The 26667-nt window shown below is 37.8% G+C and overlaps 1 protein-coding gene across 1 annotated transcript in view; it reads left to right on the forward strand.

Annotated features, from left to right (window-relative positions):
- The first annotated feature begins 10666 nt into the window (after positions 1-10666).
- LOC307195531 (A-kinase anchor protein 7-like) overlaps positions 10667-26667 on the forward strand; it is a 143234-nt gene continuing 127233 nt past the window's right edge. The window contains exons 1-3 of the mRNA XM_079939667.1: positions 10667-10773; positions 17481-17612; positions 25963-26102. Coding sequence (XP_079795793.1) covers positions 10755-10773; positions 17481-17612; positions 25963-26102 — 291 coding nt within the window. The 5' untranslated portion in view covers positions 10667-10754. The remainder of the gene's footprint in view (positions 10774-17480; positions 17613-25962; positions 26103-26667) is intronic.

The following is a 26667-nucleotide window of genomic DNA, read 5'->3' on the forward strand; positions in this document are numbered from 1 at the left end:
AAAAGAAACAAGTAGAGGCCTATGAATGAATGAAAAATATAATGCCTGAAATTCAAAACTCAGTGGTTGGGTAAATAACCTATTAGACAAAGTTGTAGGAAGGATTAGTGAACTGGAGAAAACATTTGAAGAACTTAACCAAAATGAAGCTCAGAAAGACTAAGAGATGGAGAATAATATAGAGAGGTTAAAACGAATTGAAGACAAAGAGGATTTCTAACACAATTTAATTAGAATTCTAGAAGAAGGAAAGAGATTATGAGGATGAGGCAATGATACAAGAAACAATGGTTGTATATTTTCCTGAATTGTTGAGAGATACCAATTCTCAGATTCAGGAAGCCCCATGTTTCCCAGCAGGTAAGGAAAATAAATTCATGTCTAGATCCAGAAAAGTAAAACTACAGTGCTCCAAAGACAAAGAGATGGTTTTTAAAAATTGTTGGAGAGAAGAGAGATTATTAGGCAATAATAATAGCACATGATTGAGGAGTCTGAAGCTCTAAGTCCTTCCATATTGGTAAACAAAACTGCTGGTAAATTTCTTGCTTCTGTCAAGATTAGCTCAAGGTCTTGGGGTCAATTACTTTGAGATTCAACCATGGGAATTATGGAAGTCAAATCTCTATAGTGGAAACGAGGCAAAAATTGAAAAAAAGTGTAGCCACTCAAAGGTTTTGGTGAGGAAATTGCTGCATCATCAACTCAAAAATATTGTTTAGGGACTTCCCTGGTGGCCCAGTGGTTGAGAATCCATCTTATAATGTAGGAGACACCAGTTCCAACCCTGGTCGGGGAACTAAGATCCCACATGCCGTGGGGCAGCTAAGCCTGCACACCGCAACTACTGAGCCCGCACACCATAGCTAGAGAGTCCATGCACCGCAACTAATGAGCCCATGCGCTCTGGAGCCCACATGCCATAACTAGAGAGAAGCTGGCATGCCACAAAAAAGGGTGGCCTGCACACTGCAACTAAGACTTGATGCAGCCAATAAATAAAGTAATTAATTAATAAAAACTTAAAAATATATATTGTTTAAAATCACCTGGAAATTGCCTAGATTTCCCACTTCACTTTTCTAGCATGGATGAGATAAGGTTTTGGTGTGTAAGTGTAGATCAATCAATTTTGATTTGTTTCAGAAAAAAAAGAAAATCAAGTCTGTCTTAAGTATTAAGCAAAGTGCTAGGCTCCCTTAAGGTGCTAACTATCCAATAAGAGGATTACCTATCATGGAAGGTAGAATGCAAAAGAAATTTTCTACTGCCAAAGAAAATAAAGCTCAGGGGATTTTTAGAGTAGAGAATATTCCCATTTGGTTGGAAAGATCAGATGAAGGAGACATATGAGATAGAGATTTAAGGAAGAACTGAAATTTTTTCTACAGGTAATGAAGAAGATATTTTAGATGAAGTTTACATCATACACTAGAATATAGTTGTTCAAGGATGCTTAGGAAATAGCTAATTTGTTAGTTTGCTTGATGTATTTGAAAGGTGTTAAACAATAATAACACCCTCCCTCCCCCAATAAAGAAGTGTGTAGAGATGAGCCATGGCAGGCCTTGAATGCAGAGCTGAAGAACTCACACTTTATTGGGTAGGCAATCCTGATTGTATGGGAGGCTTGCTTCCAAAGCTCATCACAGATAGCAATCTGGCTTTCAGAGTCTATGCTCTTAACCACTCCTATGCTGCCTATGGACAATGATGCCTGTTTATAAGATCCAGTGAATTTTTGGCAAATATTAGGTACTTGATAAATATTTGACCTTTGGAAAATTTTAGCATTGCTGATGATTTAAGAAGTGCAACTGTAAAGAATTAGGAAGTACCAAATAAACAATAAGCCCAATGCAGTGAGGGCTTTTGGGGAGCAGATGTCTTTTATACTACCTTTTTGTTTTTTTTAACCTGTAGAGCAATCTGATATACTACTAAACAAAAGTCAAAAAAGCAAATAAGTTTCTCTTAACTTGGTAAATTTACTTTTGATATATGCGTCAAGAAAATAATACAAAAGAAAGGAAAAAAAATCCAAGGATATTTGTAAGTGCCTTCTACTGGAAAGCCAACATTGTCAAAATGACCAAGCTTTAGTGACTGGTTAAACAGATGATGGTGTAATACAGTAAAACATTACGATATAGTGCAAATTATGCTATATATAAAAATACGCATTTGAAATAGCTATTAGAAAAATATTAAATAAAAGTGGTGTAAACTATTATACATTATTTGTCTACATGTACAAATTATGTCTATAAACTGTACTATGTTACTACAAAGTGATAAAGGTTGAAAGAGTCAGATCTTGGGCAGCTGATACATTATAGAGAGGGGATTTTTCCAGTTTTGTTGATTATAATTATTTTGGCTTTCTTTCATTATATAGATATGTGTCAATAGACAATGAAAGATATTCTTTGAATTGAAACCACATACTACCTAGGCAAAAAGCTGTTAGGTAGTGAATGTATTCAAATAGGTGACTATCAGTAAGAAAATCCTTTACTGTACAAGGGAGAATAGACTCAAGTTTCCTCGAACTCTGATTCTATTTCCTTCTGGGACTTTTAAACTCTATTTTTTTTTTCTATTTCTTATATCATCTACTTCTTACATTATTCAAAGAAAACCTCATAATATAATTGTCAATTATACTCTGATTGGCATGCAAATAAGATTAGTCTTGCCAGTGAAGTCTTGTGTAATGATTTAAATATCAATTACACAGGTAAAAAACGAGGAACACTCATGCCAAGTAAGCCATGAGATGACTAAATTTAGAAAGATGTGAAATCTACTAAGCCAGATATTAATATCCTATTAATATAATCCATGTTAATATCTCCCTGAAAATAACTGAAGTGAAAAATAACAAATTTAAACATAAACTGCATTAATACTTTCTAGCATGTGAAGAGGAAGATGAAACCAACAAATAATAATATACAGCCTTGATGACCCCAGAAAGTGGAATTTAACATACCTCTTAACACTTTCCTTTTAGTATTCAGGAGATCTGACTAGAGAGTAACAACAGCAAATCATTAATGCAGAATGCTCTACTGCAAAGTATAATGAAGGTTTACATGATGTGTATGATATAAAAAATAGCCAAGAAAACATAGAGTTTCAAGGTAAGAGATCCTATAAACTATCAAATGAGAAACTAATCCCCAGCACTAATCAAATTCAGGAAGCAGAATCAGAGCTGTTAAGTCTAATCTCCCAATTTGGCACGTGTCCAAAATGTGGTCAGGTGCACTAACTACTTTAGGGTAGAAAAACCGACATGATCTGTCTTTATAAAAACTAAACCAAATGATGATTTAAGAACATCATTATCTCTGAGTAATGATACAAACTAGCATATTCGTTACAATATGTAAATGTTCCCTTTTCACTTGACTGAAGAAGAAGAATCATGTTCTTGATGAATATGTTCTTACAGCGATTCTGTCTTATTCTTAGCCAGAAAGACATGTGGTAAGCATGTAATAATCCAGGCAGCTGATGAAATGTTTTTTGTTTTTTTTTAATTTCGCTTGTTATCACAAAGATGGTGAAAGTGTTCCATCCACAGTCCCTTAACTCCATACACTCTCCCTGGGTGACCTCATCCAAACCCACAGTTTCAAGGACGATTTGTACATCTATAAAACTTCCAAATCGCAAGATTCTCCCTGCAGTACCGCCTTCTCCTTCCAGCAAATGTCTTCACCTATTTTCATTAGGGAAACTGACACCTTTAGAAAGCTGCTCCCTTAATCACAGCCCCATCCGATCGGAATACTTACCAAGATCCATCTAGCCCAGCTTACTTCCCACCCATCTCTCCTACCTAAGATCAATGCTTCATCTTGCTCTGACTTTATACTCCCAATATTCCTCAATCAATTTTCCTGCTTTATTGTATCTCTGTCTTTCTGTGGGCATTTAAATGGAACCCAGCTGAATGTCACTCCTGCCCCTCAAGATCCAGTGAAACTGCCTCAAACTGATGGCATGTGAAAGTTCAAGTTCAAATTCTTAGGTGCTTACAACCATAGGACCCTTCCAGCCTCCAAGCCCAGGAATTCTTGTGTGCCCTCTGTTCCTCAGCTTTCTCTTTGGTTTCTACAAGAAACTCACTCATACTTAAGATCAGTGGATTGAATTATTGACTTTACTGAAGACCTCTGAGAGATGGAGGACAGGGTCCATCATCCAGCACACATTTTCTGCCATCTTGCTCATGCACCCACCCCTCTCTCCATCCTCTCACTCTTCATCCTTTTCATTCCTGGTTGCTCTGGGAGCACCGGTTTCACCCCATTTCTACATCTTTGTGCCAGCCAACCAATTTTCTCTTTCTCCACATGGTTGATTGCAAAGTTTCACCAACTATTGTCTTGCAATCTCTTAAATCTGTCACTTTTGATTTTATTTCTAGCACACCACCTTAGCTTGGGTTTTTGACGCTCCCATATCGATTACTGGAGTACCACAGTAGACTGACTAGATGTGCGGTTTTGACTCAGCCCTCTCCAATAAATCCTGCACAGACTTCAATGATGTGTCTTTCTAGAGCCATCCTTCACCAAGTCAGTCCCAAGGGAAGTTCTTTAACAAATCCTAATTCTTATGTAATAGAGTCCCAATTGCTTAGTCTGGCATTTGAGACCTCCTATAATCTGGTCCTAAACTAACTTTCTGGCCTTATCTCCCAGTCCTCTGCCGCCTGAACCAGTCAAACTGGGAGAATGGCTCTCCTTTGCATCTACTTGTACCGTCCCGCCTCCCAAGTCTTCAGTGTGTGACCCACCCCACCCGTTCTCACTCCAGCTCTCTTAATCCACTCATTTTCAGAGCTGGTCTCAAATACTACCTCTTCTTTCAAGCCTTTCCTGGTTCTCTAAGCCCAGAGAAATCTTTGGACACATGATCTAATTTCTCTCCATCTGTATGAGGATCAGAATTGTATCTGTTTCACCAGAGACTGAGAGGTTTCCCGGGACATGGGACCTGCAGTGCTAAAAATGAACAGCCCTGGGCAAACTGGGACAATTGGTCACTCTACCTGTAATATGTGTGGCAGCTGTAATATATGTGGCAAGGGTCCTGGGGCAGGAAAGGAAGGCCATGTTTTTTGTGCATGCCTACTGTGGAAATTTAGATGTCAGGGCTGGCCACAGAAAACTCCAGGGAGAGAAAAGGAAGGCGGTGAGGACACTTTTTGGAGCTAAGGATAGGCCAACTGGGGCTGAGATCTTCAGATAAATACATAGCTAAAGGGATCCCACTTTTGCATTTTCCCTCATTTTAGCTCTCTTTTTTTGCTTAAGAAATTAAGAAAAAGAAGGGGGGATAAAAAGATACATTCCAAGTAAAGGAATTTTAATGAGGATGTAGAAGGCTCTATAAATAGTCCTGTGAAAGGAAAATATTTTTAACTGTTACAGCAAAGAAATATAATCATTAAGGAAACTTAATACATAAGACTATATACAAATTTTCAAATTCTGCATGCCAAAAACTACTGCACACAACTTAAAATGCAAATAACAAATTAGGGAAAATGTTTTCAATATATAAGACAAAGGTTTTAAAATCATTAATATTGATAAATAGGGAATTCCCTGGTGGTCCAGTAGTTAGGACTCAGCACTTTCACTGCTAGGGCCTGGGCTCGATCCCTGGTTGGGGAATTAAGATGATGCAAGCCGTGCGGTGCGGCAAAAATAAAAGAATCGTTAATAAATAGACAGATTTTATGAAGCAGTAGAAACAGATAAACAACCTAGAAGAAAAATAAGCAAAAGTTTTTTATAGAGACATGCAAATGGCTCTTAAACACATTCAGCAATATTCAGATTCATGAACAGTTAAAGAAATTCAAGGTAAAATAACAAGCATTTTTATCTTTCAAATGAAAAATGAGGAAAGAACTTAGAATTTCATAAACTGCTTACAAGCATGTAAATTGGTAGATAATTTGGCCATATATTTCAAAAGCCTTACAATGATTCATAATCTTTTACCTATCAAGCTTCTTTCTGGGAATTTGTTTTAAGGAAATGATAAAAAATATATACAAAGATTTATAGAATACAGTTTTATCATAGAGATATTTTTAATAATGAAAAAACTGAGATGTATTTAAATGAGACTGAACAACGATAATCAATAGGCAATTGATCAAATACACTGTGATACATTTATGTAAAGATTTAATATGCAGTCATTGAAAAAATAATTTTTAATGACATGAGAAATTTGTCACAATATGTTGCAAGGAAAAAAGCAGGCTAAAAACCATATGCAAGATGATTCTATTTTTATAAAAATATACTATAATGGTGTGTGTATGCATATGTATATCTAGAGAGATAGACTTCTGGTTGATGTATTATAGATCATTTTAATGTTATTCCATGAGTTTTTCTGAATTTAAAAATTGTATAAAACAGTACAATTTATGTACATAAATTTGAAATTTGAAGTCAGAAATATTTAAAATAATTTAAAATGTTCACCCTGATATTTCATATTATCAGGCTCTTTAACTGTGTCTAGCTACTGAAATAAATCTATTATGAAATAGGTGTAGTGATTTCTTTTTTTTTAATGTAATAAACATGGCCTCCCTTTGCCCCTTTATTATTATTTTTTAATGTAATAAAAATGATTTCTTAAACAAATACTATACTCAAACATTAATTGAAAAGCATGCACATTTTACTGTTAAACACATGTCCCTCTTCCAACAAAATGAAATGTCATCCTGAGTCACCTTGGGTCACCAAAGGTCTCAGTTGACTTTCTACTGGTATTTGACCATGTCCTGTAGAACTGCATGACTTCATCCTGCTGTTACTGAATGCAAATTCCTGTGCCTGATGTACAGTGGGGCCAAACAAACCAAAATGTCAGAGTTTGGAGCAGAGAAAGGTTTATTGCAGGGTCAATGTCAGCGTTCGGAGCAGAGAAAGGTTTATTGCAGGGTCAATGTCAGAGTTTGGAGCAGAGAAAGGTTTATTGCAGGGTCAGTGTCAGAGTTCGAAGAAGAGAAAGGTTTATTGCAGGGTCAATGTCAGCGTTCGGAGCCTAGAAAGGTTTATTGCAGGGTCAATGTCAGCGTTCGGAGCAGGGTCAAGCAAGGAGAATGGTGGCTCGTGCTCAAAAAACCGTGAAGCCCCTGATGGTTTGTTTTGCAGAAGTTTTTATAGGCAAAATTTGGGGTGAGGGCTACAGGGTGTGTGACTTTCTTCTGATTGGTCGGTGGTGAGGTAACAGGGCAGTGCTCCAGGAATCTTTCCCTCAGTCTGAAGTTACCACCCTCCACCAGGGGAATCTTCTGCAGAAGAACTCAAAGATACTGTTATGTAGATTCCTTGAGAGGAACCAGGACCCTGCCCCAAGGCTGCACGATGGTTTCTTGACTGTTCCTCCCTTTTTTCTGAATTCCCTCTCTTCCCTGTTTAGCAACTGTTTGAATCTGCCTTTGGAACTCAGGGAGGGTCAAGGAGGCTGAATGAAGCCTATTTCCTACAAACAGGAAACGGGGGACACGGAAAGGATTTGTACCAGGAGGGCCCCACAGGGTCCTGCTCCATTTCACTACTTGATGAACATTTACAGCTGTAGTTGATGGGGAGGACTGAAGAAACTCCTAGGACCAGAATGAAAACAACAACTATTTTGGTTATGGGGACGGGACCACACCACAAAAGAGAATTAGGGAACTAAAGAGAGATCTTACCACACAGAAGGAGCCTGGCAGAACAAATATGCCAATTCAGCAGCAGGCCCTGGAGGTCGGAGGTCAGAGGTGGGTGGAGGAATAGGAAAAGTGTGCTAGCTTGAACTGGAACCCTTCCAATCCAGTTATCTTGGCAGTGTACACTGTCATCTGGGGAGAAAAAGGGCTGTATGTGTGAATTGTTTAAAGATAAACAGAGGCATATTACAAATTTCAAGAATTTTTTGAGCAAAAACTCAATTCAAAACTGGCAACATCCAATCTAGCAGATAGAAAGGAGTTCCAAGGAGAGGTACCAAATGAAAGATTTTTATAGGCAGAAGGGAGTGGGAACAAGGAAATTATACTAGGCAAAAGATTGGGTCCGTTATTGCAAGGTTACTTCCTTTGGGGGATGGCAGGGGTCTATCAGGCAGATTACCTAACTAGTGCTGATCAGACGATTCCTAATTGACTGGTTTTAGATTCCATTTCTGGGAGAATAGAAACTGTAAGTCTCTGGTGACGTGGGGCTTAGCATAAGCGACTCCATTTTGGGCCTGTTGTTTCATTTTTAACAAAAGGAACATGCTATCTCCATGAATTCTATATCTCTCAGAGGTCCAAATAATTTTCCTGGCATCAGTCACTGTGCCCTGTCCACTAAGCAGTGTAACATGTGGTGGAGAAATTGGTCTATTCATTTGCAAGAGATTGTCACCCTGAGGACTGAGAAGATCCATCATGACCAAGTGAACCACCAATCAGCTGATGTCTGGTGTGGACAGAGGACTTTCTGGAAAGGAAACTGGACCAGTGAGACAAGGACTGGGCATGGTGGCAGCCTGGAAGATTCATTAGTGATGTCAGGCACAGTATAGAACCCTAGATGTATTTTGGAGGGATTACACTAGGGGCTGGAGTTCTGGCTGGAGCAAATAGGTCAATTTAGCTATCCAGATTTAGGTATTAGTGTTAATATCAACCGATTTTTAGCCTCAAGCTGGTGAAGCTTTAGGACATTAAGATTACCCATGACATTGTTTCTTTTTTTGAAATTTATTTGGGTGTGTTGCTTTCTTTTTTTAACAAATACCAGTACAGGTCTGATGGTTATAAAACTTTTATTCATTCATTCAACAACTGTTCATTGAACAAGCTCTATGCACTTGGGAAAACAAACACTTTTAAAAGAGTCTGTGCCTTCACGGGAATTCCCTAGCGGTCCAGTGGTTAGGAACCTGTACCTACACTGCCTTTACAAGTGGAAATTTACGTCACCTTCACAAAGTAAAACTGATGCCCCGCTATTAGGCAGAAAGGGGAGGGCAGAGAGTTCTTCAGTATCTGCCGTTTCTCAGTTGCCTCCAAAAATTATCTTAATGCTAAAGTGGCATATTTTGATCCCCTTCAATGTTGACTGTGGATTCCTTTTTTTTCTTTTAGTGTATTACCTATTGCAATTTACTCATGTTTCTTTCTCTGCTATTAGGTGACCGGCTCCTTAAGGAAAAGACTTGTCTGATTCACCTGCACACCCTCAGGACAGAGTAGATTTTAGAGGAATCTGTTGTCCCTCTCCAATCAGCCCATAATTGCTATGGGTGTGCAAACCAGATACCCAACGTGCTAGAATTATTTTAGGGTAACAAGCTTTATGACTTCTTGTGTATGGTTTTGATGTCAACTATTGTGGCTGAGTGAGTTCCTTGCTTCCATTTCCATTCTAGGATGTAGTCAAGATAAGTGTTATCTGGGACTTCCTGGTGGCGCAGTGGTTAAGAATCCGCCTGCCAACGCAGGGGACACGAGTTCAATCCCTGCACCGGGAAGATCCCACATGCCGCGGAGCAACTAAGCCTGTGGTTGCCGCGCCACAACTACTGAGCCTGTGCTCTAGAGCCCGCAAGCCACAACTACTGAAGCCCACGTGCCACAACTACTGAAGCCCGCGCGCCTAGAGCCCGTGCTCCACAAGAGAAGCCACCGCAGTGAGAAGCCCGCGCACTGCAATGAAGTGTAGCCCCCGCTCACCGCAACTAGAGAAAGCCCGCGCAGCAACGAAGACCCAACACAGCCAAAAATAAAAAAATAAATAAAAAAAAGATAAGTGTTATCATTTGCAAAATAGGGTACATTGATTTGTTGAGCGATGTACCTCATTTTCTTACTGCATGGTTTCTTTGCACTTAAAAGAAAACTACAGTACAATTCTGACCCAAACTCAAAAGTTTATTTTTATTAATTAATTTTATTAATTAACTAAATTGTTTTTACTCATATTAGTGCTTTACCCTACAAACACCAGTAGCTGCTTTCCATTTAATTTCTAGGCGTGAAACCATTGTTAAAACTTTGAGATATCGCCACAATTTGGGGTTTTTTTTCCTTTAAAGCAAAGTAAATTATCTAATTATACAGATGGACAAGGTCTCGTTCCTATACATCTCGATCTTCCCAAATATTTTTTAATCACAACTCTGTGTTTTGAAAGCCCTTTTTAAAACTAAACACATGGATCCTCAAGAGACCCAGGATCGGGGAACGCTTTCAGCCCAGGCCCAATCTCACCCCTCCAAACTTGGATAGTAAAGGCCGCGCCACTGAAGATTGCTGAGCGCCGCCAAAGGCTGCACGGGGCCCCGGCCGGGAGCGGGGGCGGAGCGTCGCAGCGCAGAGAAGAGCCCCCGGCCCTCCCCGCGCCGGGCCCGCGCCGCTCGCCGGAATCCGGTACCGCAGCCGCTGCGGGTCGGCCCCTTCCGCTCGTTCCGGGCTCCCGGCATGGGCATGCAGCTTCTGCGGGGACTGCGGCTCTGGGGGCTCGGCGCCTCCACAGGCCTGGTCGCCGCGGCCCGAGCCCCCACCGCCCCCCGCCCCCCGCTCCCCGCCCCGCCTCCGCGCCTCGCCCGCTGACCCCCGGCCCCGCCCCGGCTTCCGCCTCCGCACCCACCTCCCGGCTGGCCCCAGGTTGCAGCGCCAGGCCGCAGCCGCCTGCAGAGACCTGCCGCCAGCCAACGCCAGCGCTATGGAGCGCGCCGGAGCCGGTGAGCCCGGGTAGCCGAGCGGGCCGGGTGGGGTGACCGGAGCCCGGGGGCGTGGGCCCCGCTCGGCGCTCGGCCTCAGGGAGGGCCCGGCCTCGCCGCCCCCCTGCGCCCCCAGCGCTTGGAGCGCGACCCCACGCCTGCCCAGCTCGGGGCCTCCTCTCCCCGCTCAGCGCGGGACTCTGTAGCCGCTGGGAGCCCAGTGCAACCGGGGTGTGATCAGTGCTGCTTGTAAGCAAGCGTTTTCGTTAGTGCACGCACTGCTGGTGCGACCGGAGGCCGGGGTGTGAACCCACGCTAAGTTTCACTTTGCTTTCCCGAAGGTCTTATGACCTTTTAGAAAGTTCAAGCCTTCACACACCCTCCGACGGTGTAATTGTGTGGTCGGCAAACTTAGAAAAAGCTCAGTTTTTATACTTTATCACAAACAATCAAAGACCTGAACCACTACACTTGGGGTTTCCTTCTAGGATTTTATTCTAGGTGTAGAAATGACCTCTTTAAACTGGCGCTAGATCTAAAGTAGGGCTCAGAATTGATTTCCAGTTCAGGTCGGCATTTGCTGTGGACTGAACTTTGTGGGTAGAGCGAGTTACGGGTTGGACTTTTAGTGAAAGGGACCAACAAGCCAATTAGAGAAAAGGTGCTCTTCTGTGAGATTTTTGTAATATAAACGCATAAAAAGATATGAAAAGCATGAAAATCTTAAAATGTTATGCAGTAGCCGTTAACTAGTGTGAATATGTTTACAGTTGTTGAGGGAATGAAATGATGAAGACCTTGTAGGTGTATGCTGAGGGCGGGAGTTTTTTTTTTTTTTTTTTTTTTGCGGTACGCGGGCCTCTCACCGCTGGAGCCTTTCTAGCTGCGGAGCACAGGCCCCGGACGCGCAGGCCCAGCGGGCATGGCTTACGGGCCCAGCCGCTCCGAGGCACGCGGGACCCTCCCGGACCGGGGCACGAACCCGCGTCTCCTGCATTGGCAGGGGGACTCTCAACCACTGCGCCACCAGGGAATCCCCAAGGGCGGGAGTTTTTGAGATGCATTTATAAAGGGGGACCTGTAGGGGATTGTCAGTGTCAAAGAGAAAGGATTCACACCCCAGCTCCTTTAGTGTCTGGCCTTGCAACTGAGGATGCTGACGGCGTACTTTAAGATGTTTGTGGAGTTTACTGTCTTCTTACATTCCTTTTCAGATATTATTAACTTTAATCCATTACTCTCTAGTAATTTGGGTTATACTTTAGTTTCTGTTTTAACGATGTGGAAACCAAAGCATGGAGGTCAGGTGACTTGTTGACAGCTCTCAACATTTCTCCAGCTGTAAGATGTTTCTATTTTTAGTAGCCAGGCCAGGACTGACATGGATGATGGGATTGACTCTTTTTACTAGTTCTTGGGGAATATACCTACTATATACCTAGTAGAGTGAATAAAAGAGAATCTTTCTCAGTAAAGTTGTACTTGGTTATCCAAATAGGAAACTACATTTTGTGTGACAAAGGGCAGACTATCCTTTTTCTCTTCTATTGGTCTTTGATGAAGGCATTTGCTGAAGTGCACATATATTTGAATATTAGTGTATACTTCATGTATGGTTTTATAATATATTTTAAATGTGTGCATTGTTTCCTTATAAAAGTAATATTAATTCTGTTTAAAACACTTGAATAGCAGAAATATATTGAGTGCAGCTCTGTCAGCCTTTTCATATATAATTGTAAACATAGCGCAAGTGCATAAGTAGTCTTATATCTGCTTTTCAAAAGGTCAGTACAGGTATCCCCTGCTTTTCAAAAGTTCACGTTATGTCACTTTGCTTTTACATTTATGAAAGACCTGCATTAGCACCTGTTTTCACTAATCAAAAGAAATCCTAACAGGATTTTTCAACCAAAGATAATTGCTTCTTCACTTGACGTCATTTTGGCTTAGCAAATTTTTCGTAGGAAGGCTCTGCTTTCAGATAGCAGGGAATCCTGTATTTGTTACGAACTTTTCTCAGCTGTTGTAGTCTTCCTAGCCATTATTCTTAGTTGTCATTATAGCGAGTATCCTTTGTTTAACCATTTCCCTATTATTAGGCATTTAAGTTGTTAAACTTTTTCTTTTTTGTTTAAACAGAGCTGAGGTGAATCTATTTTAACAAGTATGATAGACTCCCAGATATCTATCTGGTATCTGTTGGGGTAAGAAGAAAATTCTCATGGCTCCTGATTGCTTTCTGAAAGGATTGCCTCAGTTTACAGTGCTATAAACTACGTATGTGAACTTTCCAGCAGGGCATGTTGCTGGAAAGGGTGGGTTTTGGCCATTGAGTAACTGGATTCAAATTCTAGCCCCAAGACCTACTAGCTGTAACCTGAGGCAGGTTACTTAATCGGCTAGGGTGTAAAATGAGTATAATAAGAGTACTGCCTGATAGCATGGTTAAATGAGTTACTGTCTGTAAAGTGCTTCCAGCTGTGCCTGGCATAGGAACGAGCTCAAATGTTAGCTGTTGTTGTTACTACTAGTAGTAGTTAACCAGTTTCACCTGTCTTTATAGTATTAATGCACTTAGCAGTGTTACTTTTATTTGGATTTGTACAAAAGATAGAATTTTATTTTAACTATAGTTAGACCAGATTTTAAGTACTTAAAATGGTGAATTCATAGTTTAAATGCTTTATTTAAAGGTTGGTTATTTTAAGGCAGTTTTCTCAAAGCAACATATTTGCACTTCTGTAAAAGAAAGTGTAGTTATGATGGCTGTGTTGAATTCAGGTCTGCCAGCCTTTGCCCAAACACTAGAGCTTAGAGAACTGGAGGAAGGCTTCCAGATATGAGTCCTGCTGAGAAACATTGTTCTATAGAATGGCCAGCAGTTCTTTCAAGAGTTACTTGAAAGTGGTATTCTTTTTTCTGAGTTAATAATTCATACCTACAAAAAGGTTTTCAACTATTCTGTAATTTAATAGAACAAAATTTGTATTTCAAGTTCTAGATGCTTGTTGATTTTGACATACCATTGCACTCAAGAGTTTATTTTAAAAATTAAAAATCTTTTAAAAAAGATTTTATTGGCATATAGTTGATTTACAATGTTGTGTTAGTTTCAGGTGTGCAGCAAAATGATTCAGTTATACATATACATATCTTCATTCTTTTTCAGATTCTTCACCCTTATAGGTTATTACAGAATATTGAGTAGAGTTCCTTGTGCTCTACAGTAGGTCCTTGTTGGTTATCTATTTTATATATAGTAGTCTGTGTATGTTAATCCCAAGCTTCAAGAGTTTACATGTACTTTATTTAACAAGATGGGGAATGATGTTGAGCAAGTCATGTTATACTTCAATTTTTATTTTTATGTCAAATAGAATATCATTTATTCTGTGAAAATGAATCTGTGATGGGGTAAGGATGCCATTAAACACCAGGAATTATTTTTAGGAGCACTGAGATAGCTGTGTGGCCATGGAGCTTGAGTAATTTATTAACCACTCCCAAATGGGTACTTACCTTTGTTGTTCAGTACAAGTGTATTGAGCACCTCCTGTGAGTTGGACACTGTGCTAGGCATTGAGGAATCAAAGGAGGATAAGATGTAGCACTTAAGGAACTTAGAGTAGGGCGACCATACAGACAGATAGGGGTGTAATTGGAAAAGTTCCCCGTTTCACTTTTCAAAGGAGCCCTGGTTTGGGCTGTAAATTATCTGGTCACTTTAGCTTAGAGTCTAATGGAGAAGACATGTAAGTGGACATCTATAACATGATGTATTCATGCTGTGATTGTATGTGGAAGGAGATTGGATTACCTCACTCAGCCCTGAGCTGGTCATCGGGAAAGATTTCCCTGCCAGTAGACGATTAATCAGAGTTTTTACTTTTAAGTTGATTGTTCTCAACTGCTAACATAATTTCTTAGTCTGGCACAGAATCAAGGTATGGAATAAGTGAAAGGGGAGCAGTGGTTTTCAAACTTCATTGCACGTTAGAGTCACCCTGCGAGGCTTTATAAAAGTACAAGAGGCTGGCCTCATTTCCAGAGATTCTGATTTAGGTGGCCTGGGGTGAGACCCAGATGTTGATCATTTAAAAAAGCTCTTCAGGTGATTCTAATGTACAACCAAGCTTTAGAATTTTTCAACTAGGACAACCTTGTCATCTAATAGATGAGATAACTACTAGGGCCTAGAGAATTCACGCGACTTGCCCAGGATCACAAGTGAGTGGCAGGTCCAATACTAGCATATCTGTCTCCTGATTTTTAAAAAAAATATTTACTTATTTATTTGGCTGTGCTGGGTCTTACTTGCGGCACGGGAGATCTTCGTTGCCGCGTGCGGGATCTTTAGTTGAGGTATGCGGGATCTAGTTGTGGCATATGGGACCTAGCTCCCTGACCAGGAATTGAACCTGGGCCCCCTGCATTGGGAGCACAGAGTCTTAACCAGTAGACCACCAGGGAAGTCCCTGTCTCCTGATTTCTAGTCCCAAACCCTTTCTTTTATAGTAGCCAGCTTGCCTTGCATGTTACCCAAACACCACTATTATCACCATTGTCACTGCTCGATTGTCCTTTTGGTATAGCCAGAGTGATCCACATAGCACTTGTTCTCTAATTGTGGTTGATTAATTGGTTAAGATAAGGTAAACATTTAATTGTTTCAACAACATTTTTCATTTAAAAAATGACTAAATTTAATTCATCATGTTATTTAATTCTTCATCTTGCCTTCAAAACGTGAGCATAGAATTCAGCCTTCCTTCCCCATTCCACATATTGCCAAGAATCCAGTATATTTCCAAGTGGCACTTTGGAGCTAGTATTGAGATGTCACTGTTAAATGGGCCAATTTAATATCACTAATTTCTCCCCTCCTCAGCTTTATTGAGGTACAATTGGCAAATAAGACTGTATATATTTAAAGTGTACAGCGTGATGATTTGATAGAAGTACACATTGTGAGATGATTGCCACAATCAAGTTAATTAACGCATCCACACTTCACTTTTTTTTTTTTTTGGTGAAAATGCTTAAGCTTTCTCTTAGCAAATTTCAAGTATACAGTACAGTATTTATTAACTCTAGTCACCATGCTGTACATTAGATCCTTAGAATTTATTACTAAGTTCTTAGATTAAGAGTAAAATAGAAAAACGAAAGTTGGCTTTATTTCATTTTGTCCAGATTTTCATTCAGCTTTGTGCACTTGTAACTGCACAAATACTCTTTGTTGCTAGCTTTTAAGTGTAAGCAACATGGTCAGTGATGATATTTTCTGCATAGCTGCATGTGCCCCAAAATATAAAGATATGTGTTGATCTATTAAAACTGTTGTTTAAATATAAGCTGCATTTGTATTTTTCAATGCAAGTGTAAACATAGAAAGGAAACATTTACTTGTTCTCACGTTTCAAATAGTTGTGAGTTTGATTAGATTTAGAGTAAACTAACATTTGTTGAACACCTGCGTGCCAGGCACTCATACTCAATAAGGTTTGAACTGTAATATAAATAAATAGCATTATTAAGAATGTACTATTAATTTTTTTGATTTTGGTATTGAACATGATTAGCTGATATACAAAAAGCAACAACAAAAAGGTTTTATTGTCATTTTTTGCTTTTATCTAGAAAATAGGGGTGTGTGTGTGTAAGTAATATTAGAGATTACCCAAATTGCAATAAAAATTTAGTTTTTTTTGGTTTATGTTAGCTATGACCTATCAGGATATTTATTATCTTGTATATTGAAGCCATATTCTTAATGGAGTGTGTTTTTTTAAGGCCTGATATATGAAAATAGAGGATTACAGCAGAATGAAATAAATGACTTCTTTAATATTGTTAGTGGTAAATTAATCTTTACTCAATATATAGAGTAGAAATTATATAAGTATCCCAGGATTTTGTTCAGTTCTAGTTCAAACAACATTTGTGTCTGTCAATAAAAGCATGGAGAATAATAGTACTGGGGAGACCACCTACTGATAAACTTAGCAATTGACTATCAATTTGAACAGACACCCTCTTTCCCTTAACCTCCTCCCAACGAATATGATTGTTCCACCCGTAAAAACAAAACAAAACAAAACAAGGACCAAATGTGAAATGTGGCTCTAATATTAATATCCATGGGAGAGCTGTCGGGAAACTGTAAGATCTTTTTGCTTTTTAACCACTGAATTTCTAGAAAAGCGTATTTAAAGCTATGTGTTTTTAACATTTGAATTTCCAATGTTAATATAATAATGGAGACAAAAAAATTTAAAAGTCTTTATGAAGAAAAAAGTAAAAGTCATAGCTTGTACAGATGAGAACAGGTAAGTGATATTGTTAAAAAATAAACATGAAAAAGACTGCCAAAACCTTGTTGGCTTGTTTTCAAAAGGTATGTGAAAAACTGTAGTTTTAGAATTAAGAAAATGCAGCTATAAAGGATCTTGAGGCTTGTTGATTAACTCAACTTCATTTAACCCTGAGTTGAGTACTGTGCTTCAGAAAATTATTAAAGCTGTTTAACATAAAAATGCATTTATAAAAATGGAGAATATGGTATAAATATTTATATAAATAGCTGTACAATATATTTGAATACCAGTTTTAGCATTTCTTAACAGATGTTAATTTATATTGAGTTCAGTTAGTTGAGTTATTGTAGCTTAGGATATGAGTTAAAATAAATAAAATAATATACTTTTCTTTTTGTGATGTTAAAGGAGGAATAAATTCCGATGAGTGTGAAAATGTGTCAAGAAAAAGGGAAATGTCAGAAGAATCTGAAGCCAACACAGTGGATTCTCTGGTAGATTTGCCATTTGCTACTATCGATGTTATAGATGACTGTGGAAGTAAGTACTTTATTAAATAAATATGTTTAGAAGCAATGAATAGTAAATTTAGTGATACATATATTTTTTTCTTAATAATTACTTCACCTTAAGTACTTGTCATGTTTTTGAGTTTGGGTTGTTAATTAATAATTGTCTGTTGGTAGTCTATTGATAAAACTATCACAGATAATATTAAGGCATTCTCACAGAATTTGGGGCCAGATCATTCTGGAGTTTATAAACTACTTCAGAAAACAATGGGCCACAACATTCCATGGTTTATAACCACCTCAGTTATTCTGGACCTACTGCTAATTCAGCAGTACCCATTCATCTAACAGATGTTTACTGGCCAAAATGATATGTATTGGAATATAAATAAATACATAAAAATATAAGTAAAGGTAAGTAAAATAAATAAATATATATATGAAATAAAATATACAAATGTATGTAAAAAGAAAATCTTTCAGAAATGTTGAGGAAGCAGTACAACCTGAACCACACCTTTGGCCCTGTAGGTTGAATGTTTTCTGGGAGAGAATCCAGCATTAGTGAGTTGCTGACCTGGACCTGGATGGGTCTGTTCTGTTTACAGGCGGAAGGGTCGTTGGTCAATTGGTTGGAAACCCAGTAAACCATCCAGAGGTTTGAGGTTGCTGTGAATCCTGCCTCTGAAGGTTGAGTGGGAGCGTGCAGTGGAGAGTCTTTCATTCTACTGCTGATAGGAATAACTTAGAATGCTTCCCACAGAGTGTAAAAATTTGTGGAGAGCTTTAGTTTAAATGACTCTACTCTCTTAAGATAATCACAGCCCTTAACTATGAAGCCACACTTAAATCAAGGTTCAAAACAGAGTAGTTCAGTGATTTTTTTTTTTTTTTTGTCGCATGTCTTTCCTAAATGTGGCATTCAGTTCTCCTCACCGAAATTACTGTAATCCTTATTTTAGCTCACAGAATTCTAGGTCTAACCTTATAATTATTGAAGATTTTAGAGATATGGGAAATTATCATTTTATTCCTTATTCATTAGCTAATACTATTAAGTAGTATATTAAAAAATACTTTGAATCTTAAGTATTTTAAAGTATCAATTGAAACCTCCCTTTACCTGGAAAAAAATTTTGTAACAGAAAAATGTGTATCAAATGAAGATTGAATCTCCGTACTTGGTATAGTAAGTGATTGTCCTGAGTCAATTTTTAAAAAAGGGTAAATTATATCCTGTACCTTTCTGTAATTTATTGGGGAAGCCTGTAATGCATATTTCAAATTTTATTGTGAAAGGACTTAAGGCAAATATTTGTCCCAAATAATAAAAAATAATTGGTATCTGGCAAAGGGTGTAAAAGATAAAACTCAGTAAACAAATGTATGGAAAATTATTCAACTTCATAAGTATCAAAGGATGCACGTCAAAATACAACTGTAACTTATCAGATTGGCAATATCTCTTAAAAATAATACTCAGTGATTTTAATGTTATATCTACATGGCTTCTGACAATGTACTGTTACAGTCCTTTTAGAATGGAGTTTGTTGGGATCTTGAGCAATGTTCATACATGGGGTAGAGTCACTCATGGAATTCCTACTATAAGGACATAGTCTTGTGGGAAGAAGTTTTATTTACAAATATGTGTGTCACAGTGTTTTTAAATAGTAAAATAGTATTTAGTTTTTAAATAGTAAAAATATTGGGGAAAACCCAAGTGTCCATTAGAGTGTGGTTGAATAAGCTATACTAGTGCCTTTAGACTACATAGTATGGAATTATATATTATTATATTATATATATATTTATTTATATAAATATATATTTATAAATCATAAATATATTATTAAATTATATTAAATATATTATTTATATAAATATATATTTATTATATATTTATATATTATAAAAATATTTCTGAAGACTATGTAATAGTGAACATTTCCTATATAAAATACAAAGTGAAAAAGTAGGGGGAAAATATATGTGCTGTTTGTTTACAATTGTGTAAATACTTTAGGTGATTTGCCACCAAAATTCACAGTGGTTGTGTTAAGATGGGAGGTTTCTTTTTTCCTTTTTCTAATCTTCAGATTTTATAAGTGCTCTTTATGCTTTTTTTTTTTTGTAAATTTATTTTTATTTATTTATTTTTGGCTGCGTTGGGTCTTTGTTGCTGCATGCAGGCTTTCTCTAGTTGTGGCGAACGGGGGCTACTCGTGGTTGTGGTGCACGGGCTTCTCATTGTGGTGGCTTCTCTTGTTATGGAGCACGGGCTCTAGGCGCACGGGCTTCAGTAGTTGTGGCACTCAGGCTCAGTAGTTGTGGCTCGCGGGCTCTAGAGCGCAGGCTCAGTAGTTGTGGCGCACAGGCTTAGCTGCTCTGCAGCATGTGAGATCTTCCTGGACCAGGGCTCGAACCCGTGTCCCCTGCATTGGCAGGCGGTTCTTAACCACTGTGTCACCAGGGAAGTCCCTGAATGCTCTTGATACTTTTCATGAGAAAATATGATTAAAGCTTTTAGTTGTGGTTAGAAACTTGCTTTTAAAGATGTAAGCTTCATCAATTCAGTAAACAGAGAACTAGAGAAACTCAGTTTTTTTTTTTGATACTATCCACTAAGATATCACTAATAGTGTTAAAGTTAGGTGGTTAAAAGTGAGGGCTGTGGAGTCAGACTGTCAAGGGACAAAATTTGCTTCTACACTTTCCTATTGTGTACTTTGAACAAGTGTCTGGGCTTACTTTCATTATCTCTAAAATTGGTTTAATAATGGTAGGGTTGTTGGGAAGATTCAATTTGTTAATGCTGTCCTTACAGCAGTGTGTGGCACAAACTTGCCTCCGTAAATTTTTATTAATTTAATCTTACCAAAATTTATTTGTTGAATTAAGTATTAAAATACTTGCCCTTTGAGAGCAGTATTTTATAATAATATCATTGAGTGCTTCTAGCACATCAGTAAATGATTTATTATTTCTTAATCCTCACAGTGAATGAGAGGGGTAAATTATTTTTTTAGAAAGTTTTAGTAACTTGCCAAAGATTATTCAGAGTAATTCTATGAAATATAGAAGGTAATATTCTAAGCTGTACACTTAAGTTTTAAGAATGGTTACTTCAAAGATTTTGACTGCTTAAGTAACAAGAAAAAAGGAAAAGAATATAAAAGCAAAATCGAATTCATTCTCAGCCTTTTGGCTAACAGCAAGTATGAAAACAATCCACCAACAATAACAGATGGACTACCTCATTACATTAATTTCTCCCATAATTCATTCCCTTGTAGTTTTTCGAGGGAATTAAACAAACTTTAGGAAAATTAGTTAATTTACATAAAATGACATATGTGGTGCTTTAGGTAAAAAAAAGCCAACTCATGGATGAGAGAGTTACAGCCTTTGTCAACAAGACCAGATTCATTAGAGCACATTAAAATGGCTACTGAAATCATTATGAAAATTAACAAATGTAATAAATTTATGGGATGCATTTACAGGCTGTACTACAACTGATACTTTTTTTTTTGGCTAAACAATAAAGTTACTCAATAATCCAGTGAAAGATCCAGGGCATATTGCCAAAAGCTTTCTACATTTTGCTTCTATGGTCATTGATCTTTAATGTTTTTATTGTAAACTTGATATTACTTGAATACTTTGCTCATTGTATTTTCATATGCACTAAATAAAAAATATAACAGTAAATTGTATTTTAGAACTTAGATTATGATTTAAAAGCTAGAAATAAAATGAAGTTCAGTAAGGAAAAGAGGGATTTTATACTCTGGCCATACAAATAAACTTGCAAATAAACCATACAAATAAACCTGCAAATGAAAGGCAAAGAAGCTATGCAAACAAGTGTCTAGCAAGTTGACCATAAATCATCAGGACTCACAGAAATAGAAAGACAAACTACTTATAATGGTATATTAAACTGTACTATAACAGTAAATACTCACAGAATTCTTTCCCCCTTTTTTGCCCAACTCACATCAGATAATTTTAAACTTTACCCTGTCTGTGATGCCTAACAAAAGAAAAATGTAGATAATCCAGTTCAGAGGGAAGTTTAATAGTTATTGATAAGAGAAAGCTAAGGGAATTTAGAAAAACCCTGTACTTCTTTATTTTTACCAGGAGGTTGCATTCTGAGTTGGGGGCTTTACTCTGTGTCATTCTCACAATACCAGAATTATTAGACCTATTTCACATTATAACTATTACCTTCAGAGATTATGATTTTCCTTCTCTGGATATCTGCAAAATGGACTTATGAAACATTTGAAATGGCAAAAATGAGTAGCTACAGACAGGAGGACACTTTAGTTTTAAACAGGTAATGTGTAAAACAAAATACTGAACACTCCAGTGGTCTTTTAAATACTGTTTTATTAAGTCTATTCCTCTTCTTAGTACTGTTATATTGAGTAAAATACAGCAAAAGTGTGTCTTATGTTCAAAGTAAGAAATAGATTTTACATTGCCACCCAATATACATATATATGTAAAAAACTGAAATTTCATTAAGTAATACATGTATCGTAAGCAGTGTACTGTTTACCATTCTGTCCTTTTGCTTTGCTTTCCTTTCATTCCAATCCATTCCATTCTAGTTATTAAAAAGTGCTTTTTTTTTTTTTTTGTCTTCTAAGGTGATTTCATAACCCACTAGTGGATTGATACTTGCAGTTTGAAAAAAGAAAAACTAGACTATAGACTTAGGATTCTATTTCTACTATGTTAATTTTGAGATAAACTAAAGGTTATAAAATCAGCTGGATTATTAGTTTGGACACCATTCTTTGTTTAATTTCACCATAAAATGTCCTAATTAGTACAGGTAGTAACAGTTGGTACCTTTATTCCAAATCACAGAAAACTAGAACCAGAAGAGACCCCTAGTTACTAGATTATGCAGCTTTTGTTCCTCCCATGCCCCTGGGTTTTTTTTTTTTTTAAATTTGATTATAGAAACTTTTAAGCATATTCAAAAGTAGAATAGTATAAATGAGCCTCATGTATTCATTACCTCTTCTTCACTGGATTATTTTGAGGTAAATCGCAGAGAGCTCATTTTTTCTGTAAATAATGCATATCCTTAAAAGATGAGGAATCTTATTAAGCATATAATAGTAAGCGTACTTGAAATATCCTTACTACATGAGAAAAATAATGGTACTTCCTAATGTCATCAAATACCTTGTCATATTCACATTTCTCTGATTGTATTGTAATTATTTATTTATTTATCTTTGGCTGCGTTGGGTCTTCGTTGCTGCGCGCGGTCCAGTTGCAGCGAGTGGGGGCTACTCTTCGTTTTGGTGTTCGGGCTCCTCACTGCGGTGGCTTCTCTTGTTGCGGAGCACAGGCTCTAGGTGTGCAGGCTCAGTAGTTGTGGCATGCAGGCTTAGTAGTTGTGGCGCACAGGCATAGTTGCTCCACGGCATGTGGGATCTTCCCAGACCAGGGCTTGAACCCATGTCCCCTGCATTGGCAGGCGGATTCTTAACCACTGCACCACCAGGGAAGTCCCTGTATTGTAATTTTTAAAAAGTTGGTTTGATTTAGGAACCAAAGCCTATGCATTATATTTGATACATCTCTTCAGTCTCTTTTCTAGGAGATCTCTAGATCTCCTCCTCCTTTTGTTTTCATTTGTGTGTGTGTGTGTGTGTGTGTGTGTGTGCGCGCATGCACGCGTGCACGTTTATCATTGAAGAAATCAAGTTGTGTAGAAGTTTACTGTTATGGTCATTTGATGTTCAAATTGTCCCATCTTTGGCCTGTGGGGGAACTTTCAAACTGGCTCTGGAGACCTTCTGACATGATCCCAGGAGTCTTTGAATTTCTAGCCTTCTCTTGTACATTTTATCCCCCAAACCTAGAATTAGCTATTTCTCCATGGATTGGCCAGATTTTTAAGTTCTCAGATAAAGAAATGAAGTAAATTGATGGAAAGATGCTTGTTGGAAGACTAGTCTTTGGGTCAGTGCCCTTTCACTATCTAGTGCTGCCTCTGCTGCATTGCTGGTTGTCTTCCCAGCAGCCATTTCCACTTCCCCTTTTCCTTTTGTAGATTACTTTTATGCAAAGGCATAGGCTGATAACTGTCAGATACCCCTGCAGTGGAAGCACAGAGTCTTAACCACTGGACCACCAGGGAAAGTCCCTAAGTCAATGTTTAAATGTTCCTATGAGGTAGCTATTATTATTATCCTCACGTTAGAGAGGAGGAAACTTAGGTCAGGAGAACTTATGTGACTTATCTAAGGTCACACAGCTAGTGTGTGGAGCCAGGATTCCAGCCCAGATTATGTTAAAAATGGTTTCCTTTTCCAGAGTGCCAGTTTACTAACAGCAGATGGAGGTGGGGTAGGAATGTATTTTAGAAGTGGATTTAAAATATGTGGTACTTCATTAGCATATTTTGTGGCTTTTGTTTAAAATTAGTACATTTAATTCATGTTACTACAATCAATGGTAGGACTATTTCTTATATATCTGAAATTACAAGCAGCTCAGTGTATTGATTTGATTTTCCATATGAAAAAAGCTGCATGGGAAATAAAACCCAGTGGCATCTTATGAAGCAATTCAGATAATGCTCGTAATACAGAGAATGCTACGAACTTTTTAAAAGTTCTGACAAGCTCACAGGTACAAAAGAAGCTAATAATTTATATTTCAAATATGTGTTCTCTGTGAAGATGTATCACTTTAACCATGTTAATCATTATGCATATTGTTGAGAAATGTAGTAGAGAAATGGTTGCACAAACAGACTGGGTAATTTTGCCTTAACTCATTATGATACAGTCAGACTTATCACCCAGATCACCTTGCTCTTAATTTACCCCTGTCTTAAGTCTTTTTCTAGGGCTCACAGATATGTTAATCCTAGAAAGAAAGCATGTCTATTCCCACAGACTCTTAATTTTTAAATTTTAAACGTTTTCTACTATTTTTCTTAGAAGTTAGCATTAAAGTATTATTTGCAGCATTCATTTAAAAATTGTTTACTATTAATATTTCAAAGAACAACAGAATAAGGACATTTCCTTCCGCTCTTTGGTTTTGTGTGCAGTAGTAACTACTCATCTAGAACTGCGAGAGGGAAGCAGTTTGCTCCAGTAGAAAGTACACTAGAAGGAGACCTTTAAAAGGTCTAGACGCCAGGCTTGACTCTGTGACATTGAGCTGCTTTAAAAAGGTTTTCTTCTCTTCTCTTCTCTTTCATCGTATGTAAAATAAGGAGTTTAGTTAGATGCACATGGGCCTTGTGCTCTTGGTCACTATGGTCTGTTAGAGTTGATCCCAAAGATGAAACCAACTTCATAGGACTGAATGTAAGGCAAGGTGCTTCCTCCCTCATCTCCCTCTTTCCAAAATCATACCTCAGAATATACAATTATATTTGAATTTTTCAAAGTCTCTCTGATGTACTGTATTTTGAACAGTAAGCTACTGTTCAAGAAGGCACACCTGAAAAATAAATTAATGGTAGTTTTGCACGAGTAGGGAAGCCCCTCATAGAATTTGTAAAAGAGACAATGGCATTTCACGCTGATTTGGAAATTACTTCTGGGGGTATAGCTTCATAATAAGAGTTGTTGGGTGTTGGAAATGTCTTTTGAAGATGACCTTAAAAAGCATGCTAAGTGTTTCTCAAGTTATCTATGGTCAAGGACCATTTTTTTTTCTTTAATTTCTTACTTGTTGCTGACTGATACTTTTGTAAAATATAATAAAACATGAATTATTAGCAAAAAGGTGTTAAAGAAAAAGATCTATAAAATAGAAGCCAAACTTTGACAGACAAAATTACTTTGCCTAATTGCTCTGAAAGTTTATAAAGCATTCTCTCAGTTTCTGGAACAAATGGTTTGTAGTGTGACACTGGCCATGAACCAAACTTTGAATGGCACTGCTGCAAGTGCTTTTGTTGTAAAAGTTACAAATATACATATACAGGATGGATGAAAAAGTGATTTTTCCTAGCATCATGAAAATTGTGGCAAGGGGAAGAGAATGGTGGTTAGTTATGCTTTAGATCAGAGGTTAGTGAACCCATGGCCCATGGGCCACATCTATCTGCTTTGTAAATAAATTTTCATTAGAAAACAGTTGTACCCATTCATCTGTGTTTTGTCTATAGCAGACTTGGGTAGTTTTGACTAAGACCGTACGATCTGCAAAGCCTAAAATATTTATTATGAGGTTTTTGGCAGAAGAGTTTGCCAATTCCTATTTTAGATTTGAAAATGACAGTTGAGAATGATTGCTACTTGTATAGTGCTTGTTTTTTTTCTGATTATATTATCTTTGTTTAAATGCATTAGACATGTTGTTTGACTTTTTTTCTCTAGTCACTGATGTACCTCAGATAAATTTGGAGAGAAGTAAAGAAAAGGAATGGAACAATAAAGATAAAATAAAGAAGAGGAAAAAAAAGCAAAAAGATGGTCAACCCAACTATTTCCTATCCATTCCGATCACCAACAAAGAGGTGCTATTTTTTTAAAAAATTATTTTTACTAAGTTTATTCTAAATTATATTTAAGGTACACTAAATGCTCATAAGCCCATTTGCTCTCAGCTTTTAAGAGTCTTTGGTGGCATTTTTAGCTGGGCCACACAGGGAATATAGAATATGTATAAACAGTAATTTTAAAAAACACTATTTAGGGCTTCCCTGGAGGCGCAGTGGTTGAGAGTCCACCTGCCGATGCAGGGGACACGGGTTCGTGCCCCGGTCCGGGAAGATGCCACGGAGCAGCTGGGCCCGTGAGCCATGGCCGCTGAGCCTGCGCATCCGGAGCCTGTGCTCCGCAATGGGAGAGGCCACAACAGTGAGAGGCCCGCGTACCGCAAACAAAAACAAACAAATACTATTTAAGCAATCATATTTAAACAATAATTTTGCAAAAGCCACTTGAAAAAGTGTTGCCAGGTAGCATGTCAAGCTCCTTTCTAAGTGTTTGTTCATCATAGTGGAGGAATCTTTCAGAAGCAGAGAGCTGGTAAAAAAAGATTCTGAAATCTCTGTGGGAAAAGTAAACTGGGATTTCCTG

This window comes from Stenella coeruleoalba, assembly GCF_951394435.1.
Source record: "Stenella coeruleoalba genome assembly, chromosome: 12".
In the NCBI taxonomy this organism is placed as follows: Eukaryota; Metazoa; Chordata; class Mammalia; order Artiodactyla; family Delphinidae; genus Stenella; species Stenella coeruleoalba.